Raw genomic sequence first — 23986 nt, forward strand, 5'->3', positions numbered from 1 at the left:
GTAGATTTTTTTTCTAATCTTATCAAATGTATTACCTATTACTATTTTACAATGAGGAAATCCAGTGAAAAAGAATACATTTTATTTTATTTGGTTTTACACCCAGCCGGGCTTTTACATGGATTTTAAGAACAGAATGTAGCTAGTGAGGTATCGAAAATTGTACACCATAATAAAATTTATCATGAGAACCACAAACATCACTTCGGAATTTCCTGTTTTATTGTAGGTACTTATATGGTTATAAGTACAATAGTAATAAATCTTTCACGAAAAATTAATAGAAAAAACCAAACGATCTGGCTTAGGTCTGACGATATAGCTCTTTGTGACGTCATCTGAACCTGGTTCCCTTCGCAACATTTAACACTATAAAATGGACCCTTTTTCACGAGTGTAAAACATTATTTTTATGTGAAAACGTTGACGTTTAATTTAGACATTTTTAGAAAATATAAAATGAAATTCGTCACTGTTTCATAATTTACTTTATATCACAATGTTGTGACACATGTATGGCACTTTGTGTTTATTTTCCATTCTATTTCTTTAAAACTCTACAATGAAAATTGACGAAAATGAACAGGAATCATGAACGTTTGGAAAGGTGAAAATAACGTTTGTTAAAGAGAGAATATTTTATAAACTTACTGGTATATTGACAATCTCTAGTTTAAGCCATCTCTCAAGGAACAATCAAAATGAAAACACTTTGTGAAGTTATACAATGGATAAATTAAATTAAATTACAAATTATCCATTTATTGGACAACAAAGTTGCGTATTATTACTAAATTATCTTAAAACTATTGCATGGAACAATTGTGTGCTGGAAGTTACTGGTTCTTTTTCATTAGGTTTGTTAGAGGTACCATATATTTAAAAGTGCTTACTGCTGTGCACCGATGTGGGACGCTTGGGCTGGTTCTCTGGTCTTCATCGCGTGGTTTGATATATTTAGTACTTATATTGATAGATCTGATTATGCAAATTGATTACAAAAGATCAACGGTATAGCATTCGCGGTAATAATTATGTATGGAATCGATAAAATTACCAAAAGAGACGAATCGTCGACTACAACTTATTAGCCAGGAACAACCACGAGCTTATTATACCAATTGTTTGAAAAATCGTCATTGAGTTATATCAAAGATACAGCAATCGCAGTATTGATTATGTTTGGAAATCGATAAAACCTCAAAGATAGACGACTCGTAGACTGCAACTTTAAAGAATCTCTAGAGAACAATGAGAAAAACCACGAGCTGTACAAATCGTTTGAATAATCTTCAATGAGTTTTATCAACGATACAGCAATCGCAGTAATGATAATGTTTTAAAATCCATAAAATCTCCAACATAGACGACTCGTCGACTGCAACTTTAAAGAATCTCTAGCGAATAATGAAAAAAAACCACGAGCTTTACAAATTAATATATGAGCTATATAATAATATGGAGCTATAATATAATATAACCAATATAATATAACCATGAGCTATATAATAATATGGAGCTCGTGGGATTGCACCACCCTCTCCGAGATCTGGAATAAAAATTAAAAAAAAAAAAAAATTGTTGTTGTTGAACAATTTGTTTTATCAAAAGCATTCGCAATATCGTAAGAGCTATACCAATTGTTTAAAGAGTCGTCAATAATGAGTTTTGGAATACTGGGATCGAACATTGTAGCAAGAAACGTGTTAGATTCTTGTTATTCTCTCAGTTTGGTGAGCAAAGCGATGTCCACTCCAATTGCCCTAATGAACTTGGCTCTTTTGAAACTAGATCACTGGATACGATATATTATTGAAAGATCTCCGGGCCACGGAGAGCTCTACTAAATCGCACTGAAGAGATAAAGCGATAGAAGCGAGATCTGAGCATAGATAAAAGAAGAACACAAAAAAGTCGATTTGGGCGTGCTTCATGAACCAAAAGTCTGGCAATTCCGGCTTTAAATTTCCAATTCAAAACTGTGTTTCAACATAATTATGAATTTCAAACGGGATGGCGATAAACGATGTCAGGCAAGTATAAGACTGACTGAGCGCGTGCTAAATGGGCACTGTGACACTGGTTTTAATGGAAGGAATTCATTCATGGAAGGCATTTCTAGTGTGTATTATCTATTCAGTGGGCGTGGGGCCGAAGTGCGATCAATGTTTCCTTACTTCTAATAAAACCGTAACCTTCAAATATCGAAATTCTTTCTTGAGTAAATGATTTATTTATTTGTACGAGCCAAAGCAATCCAAGAAGAAACAAAAAGAGACAAGAAGTGCCAAGAAGAGACCAGAAGGACCATGAAGAACCACAAAGAGCCAAGAAGAGGCAGGAAGAAGAAAGATAGTAAAAAAGTAAACGATCAATCAAATCCTTTCTTCTTGCCTATCCCAATTTCCAAAATAGACTTATTAGGCTGCCATATATACCAGTCGATTGAAATCCAACCTCGTTTCCATCGTCAGAGCACGTGTTCCAAGTCCTAACAAAACAGTGCCCCTTGGTGTACCGGTCTCAGTCGGTTGGGGGCCCAGGAGTCAAAAGGTCTTATGAAAATTGGCGATTCTTGGAATTATCTGATCCATGATAAATAGATTTCCATAGCATACGTCACAAACATTAAGGCTCGGTCTAATTTTCCTACAGTCGTGACAAAATTTATGGGCTTGTTTAAATTGTGTATATTACATTATTAAATTGAACTTGCCGGCAGGTGTCAATGACTTTAACCTTGCTGGAGATACAGTGTTTACGACTGATGCACTAAAATCATCTATTTCTTTTTATTAAACCCGTATCCCAAGAAAGGTGATATCAATCATTCATCGTAAATTCGTATACGAGATAAAATTGGAGGTGTCGGCAGAGATAATAATAATAAATATATATATATGTATGTATTCTGAACGAATTTTCATCACCACACCTCTGTGGGTAATTGACTCAATAAAAGCTATGCTAAGTCATAAACAGACGTAGGTGTGTTTAAGTTCATTTGATATCTACAACGTGTATTTATCGACTATACGTCTGTGATGCTTTCGGTTACTAATGGATTTCTACAAATTTAGTAATGTGTTGATAAAGGTGAGCGAATGGGTCAATCAATTGTGGGTTGTGTACCTGCACTGAGAAAAATGACTTGCCATTTTATTAAGAATCTCTTCAAATTATCGGTTATTCCGGTTAAAAACGGGATTGCAGGCCTCACGAATGAATTAACGGGTTTCCTGATATTTTTTTTAGCGAATTACGAATGAATTTTTATATATATTTAAAGGTGACCGGATAAATCATCAAAATGATAATTCATCACATCTTTAAAAGTTATATAAAGTCATGGAAAGTGATGAAACAAAAACTTTATTACTTTTTTATCATCGTTTCTAATGACTTTATATCACTTTTTAAAAGTGTGTTGAATAATCACTGTGTTGAGTTATCATGGAATCATATTTAAAATATAATCAAGGCCATTCGCCTTGCATTTACTAAAAGTTTATCAGGAAACCCTTTAATTTATTCGGCCTGCAATCATCTGTTTTTAACCGGAATCGCAATAATTTTAAGAGATTCATAATAAATTAGCAATAGTCATTTTTCTCCGTGCACACACAATTTTACTGTAAAGATTTGGAGAACATTCCCATGTTACTTACGAATAATATGAAAATATTTTAACTTCTCCAACTTCCATCATTATAAGCGAATAAAGTTGCTTGTGTAGTGATGGATGACTTAGCGTGCAGAGTTTGAACCCGCGCGCCTAAGCGTCCTATTCTTAGTCTTATTCATTACACTTACATAATGTTTTGCTTTCTTTTCGGATCTCCACATCTGTAATTTAGTCATACATTGTTTATCCCCACACATACAAAAGCCCTGAAACAATAATATTTTATGCGTTGTTATTTTTAATGTTTCATATGATACCTATGTCAGTTCATATCGTGAAATAATGAATCATTCTCTTGCGTAATATCACCTTATTATTTTGTTTATAAAAGAATGTCTTATCATCTCGTACAGCCATTATACAGGATATTAAAGAGAAATACCTAACTTACTTTACTCAGTGATTCCAGACATTATTTGGAGTCAAAAAAGTAAATTAAATTTTGATCTGCGCTGACATTCTTTGTCGCTTTTTTAAATTGTCAAAATAAACAAAAACAATTCTTACACATGTCGTCGCTGCACAGAGAAAACTTACTGAAATAAAATACTGTTCTTTTTTTGTTATTTGTTTTTGGGGTGTTATGCCGTGTTGCCAACATTTCTGACAACGTTACAGTGTCCGTCATCAGGGCAGATGTGCCTGATGTGATGATGGACACTGTAACGTTGGCTAAAGAAGGAGTTAGCGCAACACGGCATAAAACCCCAAAAACAAGTAACAAAAATACTTTTTTGGCCGTGGAAATCTTAAATCATATTTACTGTTAATTTATTAAAAATCTCGTCAAATTATTCGTTTTTCTGTTAAAAACTGGACTGCAGGCCTTTAACGAATTAATTGACAGAGTTCCTAGCAAAGTATCAGTAATAATCGAATGTTTTATGAGAACGGCGTAACACGTGTTCATACAAATACTAATATTGTCGCGTTCCGTCATCATATGGAATACGTAAAAAATATGTGTTCTCGATATATTCAGAATGACTAATTTTTTATTATAAAATCTTTATGCTATCAATTTTTAAGAGGATCGTTTTTCTCCGTATGGTCGGTCATTCAGGTGAAACCGCCCAACCTCCCACCCCGACACTAACTGTCCGATACCTAATGATTTTTTTTGCGTTTTTAGTTGAAAAATAAATTTTAATTTAAACCTGAGTGTTCACTCAGGAGTGAACAATAAGTTAAAAAAATAAGTCAGGTATAACTCTTAACATCCTGTATAAGTTCTTTCACAGTATGTTATCATATTTTAATTGACTTGCCGGGTTATTAGTATGTGTAATGGCTAGGTGTTTAATCTGTCTGCGTCTCGTTTGAATGAACTATAATGTGTCATTGAAAACCACTAATTAATATGTTAATTTGCATAATTATTTTCTGTCAGTGATTGATGGGTCGGTGGTTGTAATATTATGTAAATTATATCGTTTGTCATAATGTATTGTTATTAATAAGTGTGAGAATGTGTACGATGTGGTAATTTATTTTATTTATTTATTTCATTCAAAAAACAGTTTTTACATAAAAAGCATGCTCTGCACATCTCACTAGGACATTCCTGTATCAAGATGTGCAGCTTTACAATAATATCATTTAAAAAAATACATATATGTAAATTTAAAATAATAACAACATTAAATTAAATTTAAACCAAAAAAAAAGTTTATGACACGGACGTTTCGAGACCGGTAGACAAAAATAAACAAAATTTTAGTAAAAAATGTATGAAAAAATAAAAACAAAATGTCAACAAAAGAAGCATTAGTAAGTAAGTTGGCAACAATAATATTCTTCTGTTAACTAAAGTACAAGGTACCTGTGCTGGCTTATCAGGCACAAGCATAGGGTAACCATACTAACAATTACAACATGTATAGTATGAATAATAGATTATAAGAAAAAATAAAAATAACTAAATAAAAATAGGTAAATAATAACCGATAGGTAAGTAGATAATATTATAATAAAAAGTAAGTAAGTAAATAATTTAGCTGGACAATAATTAAAGTAAATATTAATACGATAATTAAGTAGATAATAATAATAATAAGTAACATAATAATATATAACCAAAAGTTATTTTAGAAGTAAATAAGTACATGCGCAGTAAGTAAATAAGGATTGTATCGAAACAGAGCTTCCACAAGGAATTATGATATAAACGACAACATGGGTGATCCAAAATCATCACTCTCAGCTAGTACGGAGATTTTGACCATTTTCATGAATGAATTTAACGTACCTATAGTTTTTATATTTTCTCCAAGCATATTATATAGCAACGGAGCTTTATATGAAATTTTGCGGATAATTTGTATTATTAACGATGTATGATTATTAACTAACTAATTTTTATGTTGTGTTGTAGTCGTAGACCAAGTGATTTACTGTTCAAAATTTGCAGAGATACATTTATTTATTGAAATACAAACGACACAATATGTGCCATTAACATAAATACAACATGTGCCATTAACATAAATACAAATATAAAGTTAAAAAGTACAAGGTATAAAGTATAAAGGTTAAATATAAAGTGTAAAGTATATAGTATAATTTACGCTGTAAAGTGTAATGTTAAATATAGAGTTAAGTTAATTATTTATTTATTTATAAATTCACGCCCGGCTGCGCTTTTACATGTTATTTTCTTATTTTTTTACAAAAAACATCTAAATAAACAACGAAATAAAAAAAAATAAAAAACTAAATCAAAAAAAAAAAAAAATTAAATAAAAAAAAAAAAATCTAAATCAAAAATAAAATAGAAAACATAATAAAACACAACCTCTTAAACAAAAACAATGTCCAAACGAAATAAAGTGGAAACTAGGCACTCCACCATGCAAGATGGAAAAATATAATACTAGGAAAATTACAAAACTTTGATAAGATAAACGGAGCTACGTAGTTTCTATAGTTAAATTATATTACATTTCATATTCTTCTTTCTGAAATAAATTGGGTAATGACTTGTTTATATTTGGTGAATGATGTGTTGAATATATCAACAACATCTTTATTGTCATTACCCAAATTTTGTATAAAGAATAAATTATAAAAAACAAGTAAAAAAGGATAGAAAAAAAATTGTTAATAATGACTTATTTAAGAGAATTATTATAAGAACTATCTGTCAATTATTTGACACACCAAACATAAATGATTATGAATTATCAAAGTATCGATAATGTAAACAACGATGTATGCTTAATTACTTATCTATTGATCCTGCATATTTTATACAATAACAGACGTTCGTGATCAATTTCAGAGTATTTATTACATAATCTATGCAAGCGATGTATTATTTATTTATTTAAAAGCATACGGCACAACATGTGCAATTAACATAGGTATAAAATTCACTATACTCTGAAGTGAATATCCTCAATTGCAACGAAAATAAATGTAAAATATGTTTTAAAAATGTATTCTTATCCCAAATAAACCAAAGTACAATTATGGGGTAGCTCGTGTTGTAATTTTAAATAAATTAAACATTAAAAAACTGTTACTGATGCAGTTTAGATATTTGTAATGAATATGTACTGAATTAAAATATATTTTAATGTAAAAGTCCCTAAAAAGAGTGTTGTTAATAAATAAATAAATAAGCAATAATAAATAATGAAAAATATAAATTGAAAAAATCTTCAGAGAAAAAATAAATGCCGCCGACGGTATTTGATCCCGCACTCTTCTGATTGCCGGTCAGGTGCACTAAGCCACTGCGCTACGTTGGCTTATTTTTAACCACCAAATAATTCAATAAATACTAGTATTTTACTCAACAATTCCCGTCGGCGGCATTTATTTTTTTTCGGAAGATTTTTTCAGTTTATATTTGTGTTTCAGGCTAATGATTTTTTGTAATTTGTGATTTGCATAAAAACCTTTGTCTTGCAAACAAAAGTTAGTATTTAATTAAAAAAATAATTATTAATTTAATACTTAAACCAAACAAACTTTAAAACCAAACGAATTGTATGTATTGCTGATAAACGTCAAAATGTAAGCATGTATATTGAGCATGAACAGTATGAGAGATAGGCAGAAAGTGATTTCCCATGTATAGAATGCCTAGATATCTCAAAGCATTGTAAAATGCTAATATTATTTTGTCCATAACATCTCAACTACGTGCCTATAACGCATAAAAGTGTTGTGAATAAATTATACAAAAAACTTTCTAATTATGAGTTCTGGCGTTACGAAATTTCAACAGATTTACATTTCAATAGTTCACGCGTAATTATTCTTAGCTCGCAATATTTTATTTTTCTGTGTCTTGTTCTGTTTCATGTTTCATTTAGATTTATTAGTAATATCCTCTTCTTCAATTACAAAGAATCTAGATTACTAAGGACGGGTTGTTTCGGGTTCTGTGAAAGACTTATTCAAGTTCTGTTATTATATCATTGTAGGCTAGTTGCTTGACAAAACTGAAATAAAAACAGAACTTGAAAAAATCTTTCACAGAACTTGAAAATGAACGTTGAAATTTGATGAATTGTTCAAATTCTCCGAAACAACCCGTCCTAAGTACCTTCGACGAATTTTTCAAGAACTGCTTTTTTATTATTCATTACTCTGTACCCAACTATGCGTTGCAGTGGCTCAGTCTGCTGTGCAGATAGAGAAACAATAGCTTGTTTTGCTTTTACGTCCAACAGATGGCGTTGTTTAAAAAAGAACCCCTTGTTGTCCAACAGATTACGCAGTTTAAACATAATATAGGTATATTTCAAATCACTCGCTGAAGAATTTATGGAGATTTAAGATTTTGAACAAACGAACATTTACATTTTTATTTAGATAGATTAGTATTCCTCTAATAAAGTACTCTAATAATAATCCGGAGTAATTTAGTCTAATCCGACGTAATTACCCTCCGTAGTTAATTCGTGAAAAAGACCTAATTATACTTTAATTATCTATTAGGAAGGTATCAGGTATAATGATTATCTTCATTCTGAAAGCCATTATTTAAGCAGATTTCGGATTATGTTCATCTTAAGGGAATTTAATGGCACGTGTGATTTATGCGAATGATATCTCAATTCCGTCGTATATTATATTAATTGTTTGATTAACTCTTAAACCCTACCTGGGGTACTGGAGTACCCCCCTGGTGTTTAAAATATCAACAATTTTAACAATATTGCACTGTTGCAAAAATCGCTCTAGCTAATCTACTCTCGATAATTGGCGCGTAAGTACGTCAGGAAGCCGTAACCGCCCGGCAAGTGTAGTCGCATCCACAGGTGTTCCGGGGTACCCCAGTACCCCGTGGTAGGAATAGTGTTAGTTCTTCCTTCCAGTTATACTTGAATTACTGAAGTTGTTTTTCGACATATCTCTGGTAAGTTTACACATTATTTATGATTTACTTTACTTTGTGATAATGGTTATAGTACAGTGTTGATAGGGAGGTCCTGCGCCCAATAACGAGACATTCATGGACTAATAATGTGTTGTGAATGTGTATGCAGTGTAATGAGGTGTCTGTATTGTTTTCAGATATGGCAACCCAGACTCAAAGTCTTGGGGGGGGGGGGGTTAAATTGTAAGTTGCTTTGTTGGTATCTGATAACGAAGAGCTAAACCTAGGAAAAGATTCAGAAGATGAGCCCGACGGTGTTATCGAGGATTTCCGGGACCATTCTAAAGTCGCACCTCGTAAAGACGGTGATGAAGATAGTGTGGAAGGAGATGAAGAGTATTTAGTGCCTGACAATGACGGGGATGGTATAAATGAAGAAGGTAGGCGCTTGGTTCGTGTGCTAGAATCTCCGTACGGAAGTTCTGTACGGATAATGTCATAATAATCGACATAAGTGGACTGGTGTTAAGCTTTCTCGCTCAAGAATGCCTCGCCGTAATATTTTGTTGCACCCACCTGGTAACGTCTTAACAGAAACCTGACATGTGACAGTTGGTTAACGTCTATACCCACAGCCAAAAAGTTACTGGAAAAACGTAAAACATTAGTTGGATCTGTAAAGAAGAATAAACGAGAAATTCCTCCTGTTTTCTTGGACACTAAAAATCGAGAGAGATGCACATCAATGTTTGCCCACGACGGATCTCTCACACTTTTGTCGTATTGTCCTCTGAAGTCAGCTAAGAAGAAAATTGTAATCATGCTGTCCATCATGCATGACAGCCCTGACAAGGATAATGAAGTGTACCTTCCAGAAATAATACATTTCTATAATAAAACCAAATGCGGGGTGGATGTATGCGACCAACTTTGTAAGAAGTACTCGACGTCCAGGAAGACCAAAAGGTGGCCCATGTGTCTCTTCTACGGGTTGCTAAATGCCGTTAGTGTCAACTCTTGGGTCTGATTCAAGCTGTCGACTAACATTGATAAAGAGAAAATAACCGAGCGGCGTGAATTTCTTAAGAGTTTGTCAATGGCACTCATAAAGCCTCATATGAGAGCAAAATTACAATAGCCAAGTTTACCCCGGGATATCAGAGAAACTATACGAGCAGTCTTGAATATTCATATTGAAGATCATAGGCCGGTCCCTGATGATCTCAAACATGGTCGCTGCTGCTTTTGTCCGCGCACAAAGAACAGAAAATCTCGATCTGTCTGTAACACTTGTCTCCGCCATATTTGTGTTGACTATCAATACAAAATCTGTCCTTCATGTAACGACGAAATTGTCTATTAGTTTGTATTAATAAATTTTACTGTCTTTTCTTATTACTTTGCAATAATAAAAAAAAAATATTTAAAAAAATATCAAAGACTTTTATTTTATTCATTTTTTTTGCGCGGGGTACTTCAGTACCCCGTGGTAGGAATAATTACATTCCCAGAGTGGTAGGGTTTAAGAGTTAAATATAATATATCCAGCGGATTTCTACGGGTTTTCGGATTGTTCACAAATCAAAATATCCGTAACCAGTTGTTTGTAAAATCCATATGTTAATATTTGTATTTATAGATATGCTCAACTGCTGTGTTTATAAATCACCATTAATAATTTGTTCTATCTAGAAATAAAAAAAAAATCGTTCCATGATAACTCAACACAGTGACAATTCAACACACTTTTAAAAAGTGATATAAAGTCATTAGGAACCATGATTTTTTTTTTAAACCTAACCTAACCTAACCTAATCTACTTAACCCAGTTAATAAAGTTTTTGTTTCACCACTTTCCATGACTTTTTATAACTTTTTAAAGATGTGATGAATTATCATTTTGATGATTTATCCGGTCACCAAAAAAAAAATATGAATGCAGGTCGGTGGCTGAGTTGACACCGCGTTTGGGTCCCACCCAGGCGTATTGTGTTCATTTCCTCGGCTGGCTAAGTCCTCCATCACAACACAAGCAACATTTTCCGCTTACTGTGGTGGTAGTAGGAGATTTTCAAATATTGCTAGGTTATTCATAACCCGGGAATGTTTCTCTTTCTTAAAAACAGAACACCGAGTGGATATATCCATAAAATATCAGTTAATTTTTTTAATGTGATCAAAATTCTACTTAAAAGCTCCATAACTCCTAATAGACCCCATAAAGGGAGCTAAAAGTAGTTTAGTTTACCTAGAAATATCAGAAAAATTTATATCAGCAAATTTTACGACGCCAGAACTCACCGTTTGAGGGTTGTTGCTATTTCATTCAGCCCGCAGAATTTCAAACTGTACCTACGTGCATTTGAATACTCCCATATTTCTACGTAGTACTATTTATAATATATCGGCGGCGAAGATCGCAAGAACTATTCGGTTTCAAGAAGTTAAATTATTTTCATATTATATACTAGCTGTACCCCACCACGTGACTTGACACTGTGACTCAGTTTGTCTGTGCAGATAGAGAAAAAATAGTGCGTGCTGTTTTTACGTTCAACAGATGCCGCTGTTTTTTTTAATGCATGTTTTTACCTATCACAGGTGACATCTTTATATCGGTAATCGGATAAATCATCACAATGATAATTCATCACATCTTTAAAAAGTTATATTAAGTCATGGAAAGTGATGAAACAAAAACTTTATTAACTGGGTTATGTAGGTTAGGTTAGGTTAGTTTAGGTTAAAAAAAATTATTCATCGTTTTTAATGACTTTATATCACTTTTTAAAAGTGTGTTGAATTGTCACTGTGTTGAGTTATCATGGAACCCTATATATTATAGGTATAGAAAAACACACGCATATTCGAATGCAACAAAATATAATAAATAAATAATAATAAATTTGATTGTAACAATAAACTCACTACTATTTGCGCTATTATAATATTTTGCTAGATTATATTTGTTGGCAAGTCACCTTTTCTGTATATTTTATCCTGTTATGAAGTGTTTTCTATTATTGTAGCATTCTATGCCTTAAGAAAATTTCAGCTGTATCACATTCAATGTCGTTTTGTATACATATTGTTGTGTTCTTAAATGTAACACTAATATTTGCCTATGTACCACTGTGTACTTATAATCTCATGTATCACATTATTGTAAAAGCCTTTTATGGCGTTTAATAAATAAATAAATAAACATTGTATCAAAATTTCAAAGCAATCGGAGAATAACTTTCGGAGATTTCAGATTTTGAACAAACGAACACTAACATTTTTTTACAGATACTCGTAGATTATCATTTAATCAGTTTTTATCAATAATTAATATAATCTGATTTCATATCCATTGTTATTTTATTGACATCCATTTGAATCTTGATTCTTTTTTTAATATCTGCATTATATTTCATTGTCTGTGAATCACAGTGTTTACTTTGCTAAATATTTATCTTTTGCGCTGTAAAAATAATTACATTTCATTACTCACTTCCGTTTTATAGCCAACATTTCAACGGCTGGAAATAATCACACTCAGCAATGCAATAAAATTTACGGATTAGTTGTTGCGTGCCTTGAAATTTGCTTTTATTACGAGTCTTAATTTTGTAGTTTTCCTACAGAATTGTCATGGATGCAGACTCTATGAACAAAAAGGCAGCTATTTGCATTTCATAGAGTTACGAGAGGAAATTACGACATTCACATTTCTCAGAAATCTTTAATTTTCATTTTAACGTATAAAACCTTTTTTAACAAGACATGTAGGTAATGTTATGTTCAATATACGCTGTAATATTTATTTCAACTAACACGTAGCGCTAAATTGTTTGTTTTCCTTTTTTTTTAAATTCACATAAGAGATTGTTGAAAGACAAGCGAAGTTGGGTAGTGTTTTATCGTGACAATCAAAACCATAATTTCTTCGGAATTAGAAAATGCACAGATTTACTATGGAATTTCAACAACAAATTATGAGACCAACCAGATGGCCTTCTACACCTAATGCTTGTGTGGCTTATACATAGAGATGGCAAAATATAGCATTAATTTTCAGATTTTTTAGCATTAACAATTGGAAATTTATCGTTTTATAGCATTTTGAGGCATAATTTTGCGTTTTGTAGCAAAATACAAAAAAATGTATTTCCTGAATGTTTTTAGCGCATATTTTAAGTATTTTTGGTAAAATATATGTTTAACCTTCATTTGCAAGTATTTCCATGTGAAAGATTATAAATAATTAATTTTAATATTAAATTAATAAGGAAGGAAACTCTAAGTACGGGTCGAACAAAAACACAACAAATGCAGATTGCGATTAACATCAATAGGCGTAATTTATTTCGCACAATTTGTGTAATGTCAAAAAGCAATTTTAGCCTACAGTACAAAAATTTTAAATATTTACACATAAGATAGTAACAAAATTATAAAAAATCGTAATGTAAATATCGATTTTTCGAAATTCTCACATATTATTTTAATACCCGGTATTTTCGGGAAATTCGCGCCTATTTCGCTAAATAGAATAATTTAGCTGAAATACGGCCAAAATCACGTTTTTCGCGTTAATTCGCGAAATAGATATCACTGGAAACACTTTCAAATGCCTTGAAACGCAAAGAAAACTTATAAATGCCCTATTTTCGAAACATAAATATTTTTTCGCGTTTTTTGTTAAAACGAAATTTTGCCATCTCTACTTATACATATTGTAACGTTCACACATACGTAAAATACATATGCTGCTTTTGATATTATTGAAATTTAGAATTGTTCGAAAAAACATGGCAGAAACTGTCAAAAGACATGAAATTTATAAAATGTGATTGATAAAAAATGAAACAGTAGGTAATGCATCTTTTACCATCTTCCCCGTCGTAAATAATTGTAATTCAGTTGAATCAAAGTATTATTTAAATAAAATATTGGTATAACGTGTCTGAAAGATGGCCTTGTATTTTCGTGATTTCGTATAAAATTGTAAAAAAATTTCCGCTTTACTTCTATAATGTTCTATTCTGTGTTGTAAGTTTTCAATTGTCGGGGGTGAAAAACGTATGAATCCATCTCTCCCACTGCAAGGCGATAGGTCGAAAGAGTCCGATTGGAGAGGTCAAAGGACTACTTAATCTAATTGAACCATAACATAAATTTAATGTTTAAGAAAATAATTGTTAAGAAAATAATTGGTTAAGAAAATAATTGTTATGAAAATAATTGGTTAAGAAAATAGTTGTTAAGAAAATAATTGGTTAAGAAAATAACTGTTTGACAGTTTGATAATGCCTTCAGAGGGCGAAACAGCTGTAACGCGTAATAATAACTACACAGCAGTTGTTTAAAAATAAACTGTTTTTATAAACCCAATAATAATATTATTGAATATATAAAAAATAAAAAAATAAAATGGAGTTCTACAAATTAAACTTAATAACAATAAATAAGAAAATAGTTGTTCAGAAAATAATTGGTTAAGAAAATAATTGTTCAGAAAATAATTGGTTAAGAAAATAATTATTTTTAAAATTCGGATTTGAAACTAGAAAAAAACTAACTAGAAGAAAAGCTCATCAAGGGTATAGAAATTTAACAAACATAAAGCATTCTGACGATGAATGAAACGAATTCTAATAATGTACTAGGCTAGAAAATAATGAGTATATTCTTGTTTGACAGGTTCCGACTGTGTTTCGTCCTATTCCTGGTGATGGGCCTGTCCTGGACCCTGGAGCTGGTGTCCTGGTTGCTGTGGAGCTCGAGCCCCATTTGGCACTTCTCTGACCTTGTCAACGCCCTCCAGGGGCTCATCATCTTCTACATCTTCATGCGGCAGCCGATTCTAGACATCGCGTGGACCAGCTTTACTAACCGGGTAAGGATACATTATTAAAATTTGTTCATGCATGTATTATTAGTGTTATTACTTATTACTTTCGAGTTAATCCTCAGCGTTGCTCGGACAAATCACTTTTTTTATTAATCTTTATAATGAATTGGTGTACATTATGAATACCAAAAAATATTCTTTAGATAAATTGAAGGTTTTAATATCGTTTCGCTTGAGTAGAATACAAATAAATAAAGAAATAATACTCAATAAACTACATTATGAATACCAAAAAATATGCTTTAGATTAATTGAAGGTTTTCCTATTGCTTCGCTTGAGTAGAATACAAATAAAAAAATAAATTATTCAATAAAAAATATAAATGTAAACTACAAAACAAATATGTTTTCAATAGAAACGTATGAAGCGGTAAAAGAAACAACTTTAAAAAAATACAGTATTATAGCTAAGATTATCTGTGACAGTTTCATTTGATTAACTTTTTTGCTTTCTTATAAAATTATTTACAAAATAAATAAAAACCAGTTTTGTGCTTGACATCGAACGTTTTTAGATTCTGTTTGTCAAGCGATTTTAATGCCTATTACCTACAATATACGGTATACCAAGAATATATACATTTTTGGATTGTAGCTTCCTCTTAACGCAGAGTTTTGTAAAATCTCATGTAAACAGTGACTTTCTTGTTTTGAAGATCAAGAATAAAACTGTAGATTTGTATAAAAAAACAAAGAAGCCACACCTGGTCATTCTTCTTTATGTACCTATATAGATAATAATAATATTTGGCTAATTTATATAGCGCCGTTTTCGTGAGAAATCACCTCAAGGGCGCTATAGATACCTACATAGATGAAGTCCCCAGCGTTGTCCGGGCATCATGCAGAATTTTAAGTAATCAGATATAGACCGAAATTTTTCTCCGTAGATTTTTATAAAAATCAAAGCCAGGCCGCTTTTTCTCCCGCCACGCGGCAGTCCGTCACAGACACTCTTCTTTGCATAAAAAATATAGACTAGCTGATGTCACCGGTATTGCCCGCAAAATAGGATGTAGACAATGAATTTTCTCTTGTTTTGATGGTCAAGAGTGCAAAAATCAATCTCGAAATAAAACTGTAGATTTGTATGAAGTCAGGCCGCCGCCCGCCACATTTATTCCTCGATTCTAAGCTAGTAAATTGAGGTGATGTCGTGATTTTCGTTGTGTTTTACTCGACGATCTCTTGTCGTCCGATTTCAACGAAATCAATACGCAAAATATTGACAGGGACCAGTTTTTTGTATAAACTTTAACTATCAATACAAATTTACGATATTTGATCAATGAATCAAAATTATACAGTTCTACCCTAAAGAATTGGCACGTTTCATCATTATAAACTTGAAAAGAAACGTAACATACATATTATAATGGCTAATGTGTGGCATTTACATGCCTTTTGAATCCTTCAAGGCTACTGTTATGAATGTTAATAATCTTGGAAAAGTTATTGAACAGTGTCATACCTCATTTCATGATAAGCAGAGCCAGTACGTCCGTTCTGCTATGTGGGATATATAGCAGATCATTGTGCCGTCTCTAACTGTAGTTGTTTGTTACAAACAACGAACGCATTAGTCGGTTACAAGCGCTCGCCGGGCGCAGGTCTCCGGCGATAACTTCAAAAATTCTACATGCACGCTGAAATATTGTACAAGTCGTGGTGGAAAATATAGGGAAAGCAACGGTATAAACCTTTCATAAGTAAGTAGGTTTTTATCATAATCAGTAGTCGTGTAAATTGACTTCGTTTGCAGTCGGAAGGATTCGGGCAACATCGACAGCCGCCACACCCCATTCCTACTTCCCGTACGGGAAAAATATTTCACACTGATAGTGTAAGGAATGTAGACTATATATAACAAATATGATATATAACTCAACGTTAGTAACATGATAATATAATATAAGTATTTATTGTACTTTCAGAAATGTATTATACGTTATACATATTGTATTATATATTTCTGCATTATGTATTTCTGCATTATGTAAAATTTCAAATTGTATTATGTTTGTAAAAGCCCATCAGGCGTTCAATAAATAGACAAATAAAATGATAAACTTTCGCTGAAAAAATCGTGTTATAAAATTTTCAGTTCTCTAATAATAGAAATTTTGTTTAATATTGTATACTAATAAACCAATATTTGCCCACCTAACTGATAACAAAAAAAACATCATCGCACTTCCATCCTAATTTCCCACAGCTGAATCACTATCGTGAGCAAACTAACTTTACTACTTTACTTAACATTATCATAAAAATTCATTTAAAAAAATCAGAATTCAATAAAAGCAATTCAATTCTGCTAAAAGACCTTGGCTCTTAAATAATCATGCCGGCGTCACACCTGATAGCGGAACACGTAATGAGTACCTATTGAGGCGAAATTATCATGGCGTTATCTGGATTGTAGTACCTACGTCATATAATTTTATACGAAATTTATAGTATGTATACAATATGTAGCATAGGTCTAAGAAATTCGCTGACGACAGACGGTGGCCTATGTAAACCAAGCGTCACGCAAAACTAAAAATATTTAGTTTTTTTAATACAGTGGTTAATAGTTATCCTATCAATTTTTTCGCGGTCGTCACTGACTTCAGCTTTCAACAGTTATAATACGCGCGTTTCTCATTGTTTTATAATGTAAATCTTTCTCATTTTAGCATACACAAAATTATTTCTCCTGACCTATCTGAAGACTTATCAACTTGCGAATGTAAGCAATTTTAAAGTAAAGTGTTACAAATAAATTAATAATTTATGATTTTACAATCCGGTTTCGCTCTTCAGCGTTATTTTTTCGAATTTGTTTTGTTTTATTGATAAATGAAGAGGAACTAACGATATGAATATAATATGTCAACTTGTCTTATTGTTTATCAACAGTTAGAGGATATTTCAATGCTCCATAGCTCAAAGTGGAAATAGGTATTGTTCAGTGGTGAAAATTTTGTGTTGACCTAAAAATTCCATGTTTAAAAAACTTTGTGAATTTAATTACGCCACAGCTCACCGTTCAATATTTTTTACAGCTTCAAACAAATAAGTTAAGATTTTCTATATTACTTAGCTGGCTGTACCCCGTCACACGTTGCTATGGCGAAGTCTGTCTGTGCAAATAGAGAAACAATAGCGCGTGTTTTTACGTGTTACATGTGACATCTATGGTATATAAAACACATGCGTATTCGAATGCAAAGTTGTCTCAAAATTTCAAAGCAATCGGAGAAGAAATTTTGGAGATTTAAGATTTTGAACAAACGAACTTTTTATTTATTTAGATATAAGCCAAAGTGGTATTGTCGGCAACAAAAATTCATGAAATTCGGAAATAAATCATGTTTGTTAATTTAGTTGATGTTTTTTGACGCCATAATAACCAAAAATAATTCACGATGATATTCATGGTGAGCTCTAGCGTCACGAAAACTTTTCTATATAAAATTAGGTATCACAACTATTTTCATGTTATCGAACCTATCATTTCAATTATGAACTCCGAAGACTCAATTTTTAGTCAAAAACTAACACGTAACGCTAAATTGTTTGTTTTCCATTTTTTTTAATTTATAAAAGAGATTGTTGAAAGACAAGCGAAGTTCGGTATTGTTTTATCGTGACATTCAAAACCATCATTTCTCCGGAATTACAAAATGCCAGAATTTATTAAAGAATTTCAATAACAAATTATGAGACAAACCAGATGGCCATCTACACCTAATGCTTGTTTTATTTATACATATCGTAACACGTTTGTAACCCTCACACATACGTAAAATACACATGCTGCTTTTGATATTATTGATAACAACACAATATAATAATTTTTGTACAATCTACAATTAGAATATTAACATAATATTACATCCATCTATCTCCTATCTATTTATTTATTGTTTGAAACATTTAAAGATTGTTACTAATTATTCTCTTAATTAAATTGTCATTGGGAAGTGCTTAGATATTACAGTCCAATTAAAAATGTTCACAGCAGGCGAATGTCAAGATTTAGGTGGAGATGCAACTTGTGAAATATCAGAAAGGATGTAATAATAATAAACAAATTAAGATATAAAACATAGTAAGTACAGTAGTATAGTACAGAGAAGAATAAAAAAGAAATAAAATAAATACTATAAAACAATTACATAATTTTTAGTTAAAATATTTCTATTAACCATGACGTCATATTCGCTTATAGCTAAAAAGTTAAGCCATGTTTTTTTAAATATACGAGGCCGTTTATAAATATGTCCATATCGTCATATTCTACGACATACCATCTACTCATTCGATACATTGGATTAAAATAGGCTATATTGTTATTAAATAACTCTTTAAATAACGTCTATTAGGAATTTTAATGTTATATTATTTATATTTATATTTATGATTATTACTTAGACAATGAGTAGTTTCAAGCTTGTTGTGAGCAATTTTGTCTAAACTTATTATTCAGTAAATTGTGTTCTTTTTTCGTCTTGTCTTCTTAAGTCATTCTTCATAATTAATATGATTGGAGTAAGGCGTTTAATCCATATTTGAATGATAATAGTTTTTTGTACATATTCTTACACATTTCATATAATGTGGGTTTCGTGTAACACTCCTTATTCTTATTTACTTATGATTAATGAATTGTATAAGGTTACAATTGATTGGGGAGATTTGAATGGCTTTAATATGCTGCGAGTGAATCCTAGCATTTTCAATGATTTTCTCTTAAAATCGTTAATGTGTACACTAAACGTAAAATCGGAATCAAGAGTGATGCCTAGATCTCTTATGGTAGTAACTACTTTCAACTTGGGATTATTAATGGAATGTGCATAATCATTTCTACATCTATTTTGAGTGTAAGTTATAGTATAATTATTATATTATATCAACATTCAAAAACATATGTTTTTGACTACAACAGTTACCAAGCGTATCAAGGTCGTATAGAAGCATATCATGATCATAATGTAGCAGACATTATGCGGTAAATCTTTAGATTATCAACAAATAAGAGATACTTAACTTAACATTGAGCCAAGATCATTAAAAAATATTTTTTTTAAATAGTAAAGGGCCAAGATTGGGCCCCGGAGGTACGCCTTAGGATTCGACTTTGGGTGATGACTCATGCCCGTAACCTATCTATCTATCTGTCTATCTATTTATATAAAGAAGATTATCAGTGGGTCCGGCAGGTGGCGTCGATTTTTATGCAAAATACCACCACTTTTAACAACAATTTCACAAAAAATACGTGAATTTTGCTAACATTGGTGGGAGAGAGGGCGGCCGGGCTTTGATTTTTATACGAATCTACAGGTTTATTCTGAGATTGATAAAATTTTTCAAAAAAGAGGAAATGTCTAAACAACGCCGGTACTTCAGTTAGTTCATTGTTTTTATAATTATTTTTAATCAACAACAAACTCAGGTTTGTACACAAATGTTCATATTAGGATGTTCCAAATTCAAAGATTTCAACATAATATTTATTATATTACTAGCGCAAACCCGTGACACAAATCCTACAATTGTAATATCACGGGATTATTATTGTAAGATTTGTGAGACTGAAATATTATAAAAAATATTTTTCTCAGATCATTCATTGCCTTTCAAAAGAACAAATAATTTACATAAAGTTAGTAAAGTTGAAAAATACAACATCTGTTCTAAACAAAAGAAACGCACATTTCTAATGGAGAATTATTAGTCAATACAATAGTTTTGGTACCTACTTAATCGCTTGTCTGATCTGATTTATGCTTCTACGTTCAATTTTTTAATTGAAAGTTCATTGAAATAGAATAATTTTACGCATTACGCAGGAATAACATCACTTTTCGTATTCACCGACAACCAAAAATTAATATGTTTAATTATCAACAACAACAACTACCTTCAGGTGTTTCAAATTAGAAATTTTCCGCATTCACGAAAGCGAAAGCTAATGCGAACGAAAATGTTTGATCAGGGAATTCCGCTTGTCTGGTTGCCCGGTTATTCCCCGGCTCGTCGGGCGTGTGTGAGTTCCCGTTTTTTTTAGTTTGTTTGTCAGTCTAATTTTATTTGACATTGCTCGCTTATTGTATAGTCGACAGGCCTTCCCAGTTGGATTTAGAGCGCGCGCTTCCAAATTACATTAGATTTTTTTAATACAGTAACCTTGATAGTTATTGCATCTCTTAATACTTTATTTAACGTTGTTTTGTGCGTAGCTCCTTAACAATGAAACTGAACAGAGAAAGGAATAATAATACATTTTGTAATATCCTCGATATTAGAGTAAGAGCTCACTCATAGATGGCGCTAGATATTAGTCTATTAGGTTACCCGTAAACTTGCGAGTATTATAGAGACAAATAAGGTGGGAACCTCAAGGTCGGGGTCTACAGTTCTCCAACCGGATTATTAATAAGACATCAGAGCCCATTGTTGATTTATCACATTAAAAGTCTAAGGACGGGTTGTTTCAAAGAATTTAAACAATTCATCAAATTTCGCACATGTAAGTTCCTTTAACCTTCCTATTCCCCTGTTTTTAGTTTTTAATATTTTGATCAATATTGATAAAACATTGACAGGTTAGTGATGCTGGGAAAAATTCAAACTCTGAAAGAGGGCGAAAGAACGCTATCTGAAAAAACAAATCAATAATACATACAAGATACACGACAAAGTGCATATTTCTTCTCTGCAGGGTTAAAAACAGCTGTTCGTCTAATCCAGGATGAAATTATTATTACGTAAATAATATTAATTACTTGAGTTTTTTATAAACTTTCTTACATTGGAACGATCTGGTATTCGCTTCTGTTAATCCATCACGGCACAATCATTTAAAAGATTAAATGGTTCCCGGGAATTGACTATGTTGTCTGAGTTCCCTTTTTTTTGAGACCACAATAAATCTCCTGTTTAAATCGCTGTGTATCCAGTCACCATATATAATAACAGAACTTGAATAGTACTTTCGTTTGTTCAGTTTTCCTAAAGTATTAGAACACTTCTGCAAGGACAATTCCTGTTTTGCGGCCTTTTCAATTTGAAGTTTGTGTTACACGATTCTTGACAAGACCCAGCTTCCTCAGTCGTCCCCGACTCCTTTTTTTCATTCGCTCGGACTTTATATATTTATTATTCTACTGATTCTCCTTTCTCCACCCATCCGATGTAGTATTGTAAATCCCATATTATGTTATTTTAGATCTCCCTTTTCGTTTAGTACCTTTAATCTGTAAAAGATAAACCCTTTTATTGCTCCCGACATATTTGTATCTGTATAAGTATTACTGCCGTAATATCTGCTAAATAAAAAAATAAATAAATACGAGTACTTTTCATGGCCGCCGTGTGATGCGCTGCTAATGTCTGTTGTACACACGCTCCACGTTCTAGCTATGAACAGAAGTGCTGCCATGTATTAATTGAATAAAGAATTGTCCAAATTGTCAATTAAGAGTATATTTTATTCATTGGAATTGTCCGATTGGAAAATGATTTGTCTAATTGTATGTGTATTGCACATTGACTTTTTATTCTAATTACTTTTGTTTATTTTACAAAGCCCAATTTACTTGGAGTTGGGTATAAATTTAACTTAGTAAAATCAAAGGTAATTTAAATAGTGTATTGCTTGATATAGAGTTATATTGTACTTTATTTTTTTAAATATCATCAAAAATCTATTTTGAAAATCAAACGTTGATATCTTATCTTAAAATCAAACGTTGGTAAAATAAAACATTCGAGAAAGAAGGTTATTGGCATTGATTATATAGACCTTATCACTATTTTTTTGTACTGATATCAAATCTATTATTGAATGCATGTCATTGGAATATAAAAAAACTTATTCAACCATTAATCGATGGCGATATTGCGGCTGATTGTAATACGACCGGAAGAGTACCTCAACACCATAGAATAAATGAAGAACGCAAGAAATGCCTAGTTGATTAAAATATATGTCCAAACGGGCCTTACACATACATTACATAGTGTAATCTAGAAAGAGGTGCTGGGATAATGGCTAAATGTACACTTGTTTCCATACGAATTTGTATGGAAGGCGGCGCTTCTAGATTTGTTATTTATTCCACGCTCAACACCTTGGAAGAAATGTTACATTATACGTACTGGCCTACCGCTGCTGCACTGTCAGTCACCGAATATTTTATTAATTTTATATTTATGTTTTAATATAATTAATAACGTTGTTAACACCAATTTTTAAGAAAATAAATATTATTCATTTTTTATCAAATAGTGGTGTTTACGAAGTCATTTATTATATTAAAATTAAAATGACGCCACAGAGTTATTTTGTAATTATTGAAAAAGTTTTATTTAAATGTTTATTTTTTATGTGTCTTAATATGAATGCTACAGAAACATTAGTCTAGGTCTAGGGACATTTATATTTGAATACCTACAACAACCACAAAACCTCGTTTCATAAATTTCGTGTTTGTTTTATAAAAATTAAAAATCAACCCTTAAAAATCTTTTTTAAATATCATTCATATGTTTTATCAATAGATGTATTTAAAATTGTATCATTTTTTTGACTTAGGAATGAACCATCCCCTAGGGACTGGCTCTTAACTCACAGCAGCTCTTTTTAAATCTTTTTAAATGTCTTAAAAATTTATTATTTTTTTTTGGTTTGACTGAGGATTAAACCTTCCTCCCCAGGGACTGGAGTCAACTGTACTAAAAACTGGGCCAAATCCCGATTGGGTAGGACCGACATTTGTTTCCTATATTAACTGTTGTAATGTCATCCAAATTCATAGAAATGCATATTTGTTCGCTTGAGTATGCATGATTGCCACCAAAAGATGATGCAAAATGAATTGTCATCGACAACGAGTCGATCTGCCGAATTTCAGCTCGTATATGCTTGATGAATGGGTTAATTTCTACCTCCAAGATTTGCATTCATCCATTCACTAATACATAATCGAAATTAAAGTAGATGTATTTAATAAAAATCGAAATTCAAGTAGATGTAGGTATTTGATAATAATCGTAATTCAAATAGATGTTT

General features: G+C 31.7%; 1 protein-coding gene across 1 annotated transcript in view; it reads left to right on the forward strand.

Moving 5' to 3' along the window:
* LOC149420300 (putative G protein-coupled receptor Mth-like 1) overlaps positions 1 to 23986 on the forward strand; it is a 122145-nt gene that overhangs the window by 82583 nt on the left and 15576 nt on the right. The window contains exon 8 of the mRNA XM_089636079.1: positions 14706 to 14901. Within this exon, the coding sequence (XP_089492205.1) occupies positions 14706 to 14901 (196 nt within the window). The remainder of the gene's footprint in view (positions 1 to 14705; positions 14902 to 23986) is intronic.

This window comes from Hesperophylax consimilis, chromosome 10 (genome assembly GCF_061612785.1).
Source record: "Hesperophylax consimilis isolate HC1 chromosome 10, BYU_Hcon_1.0, whole genome shotgun sequence".
NCBI classification, from domain to species: Eukaryota; Metazoa; Arthropoda; class Insecta; order Trichoptera; family Limnephilidae; genus Hesperophylax; species Hesperophylax consimilis.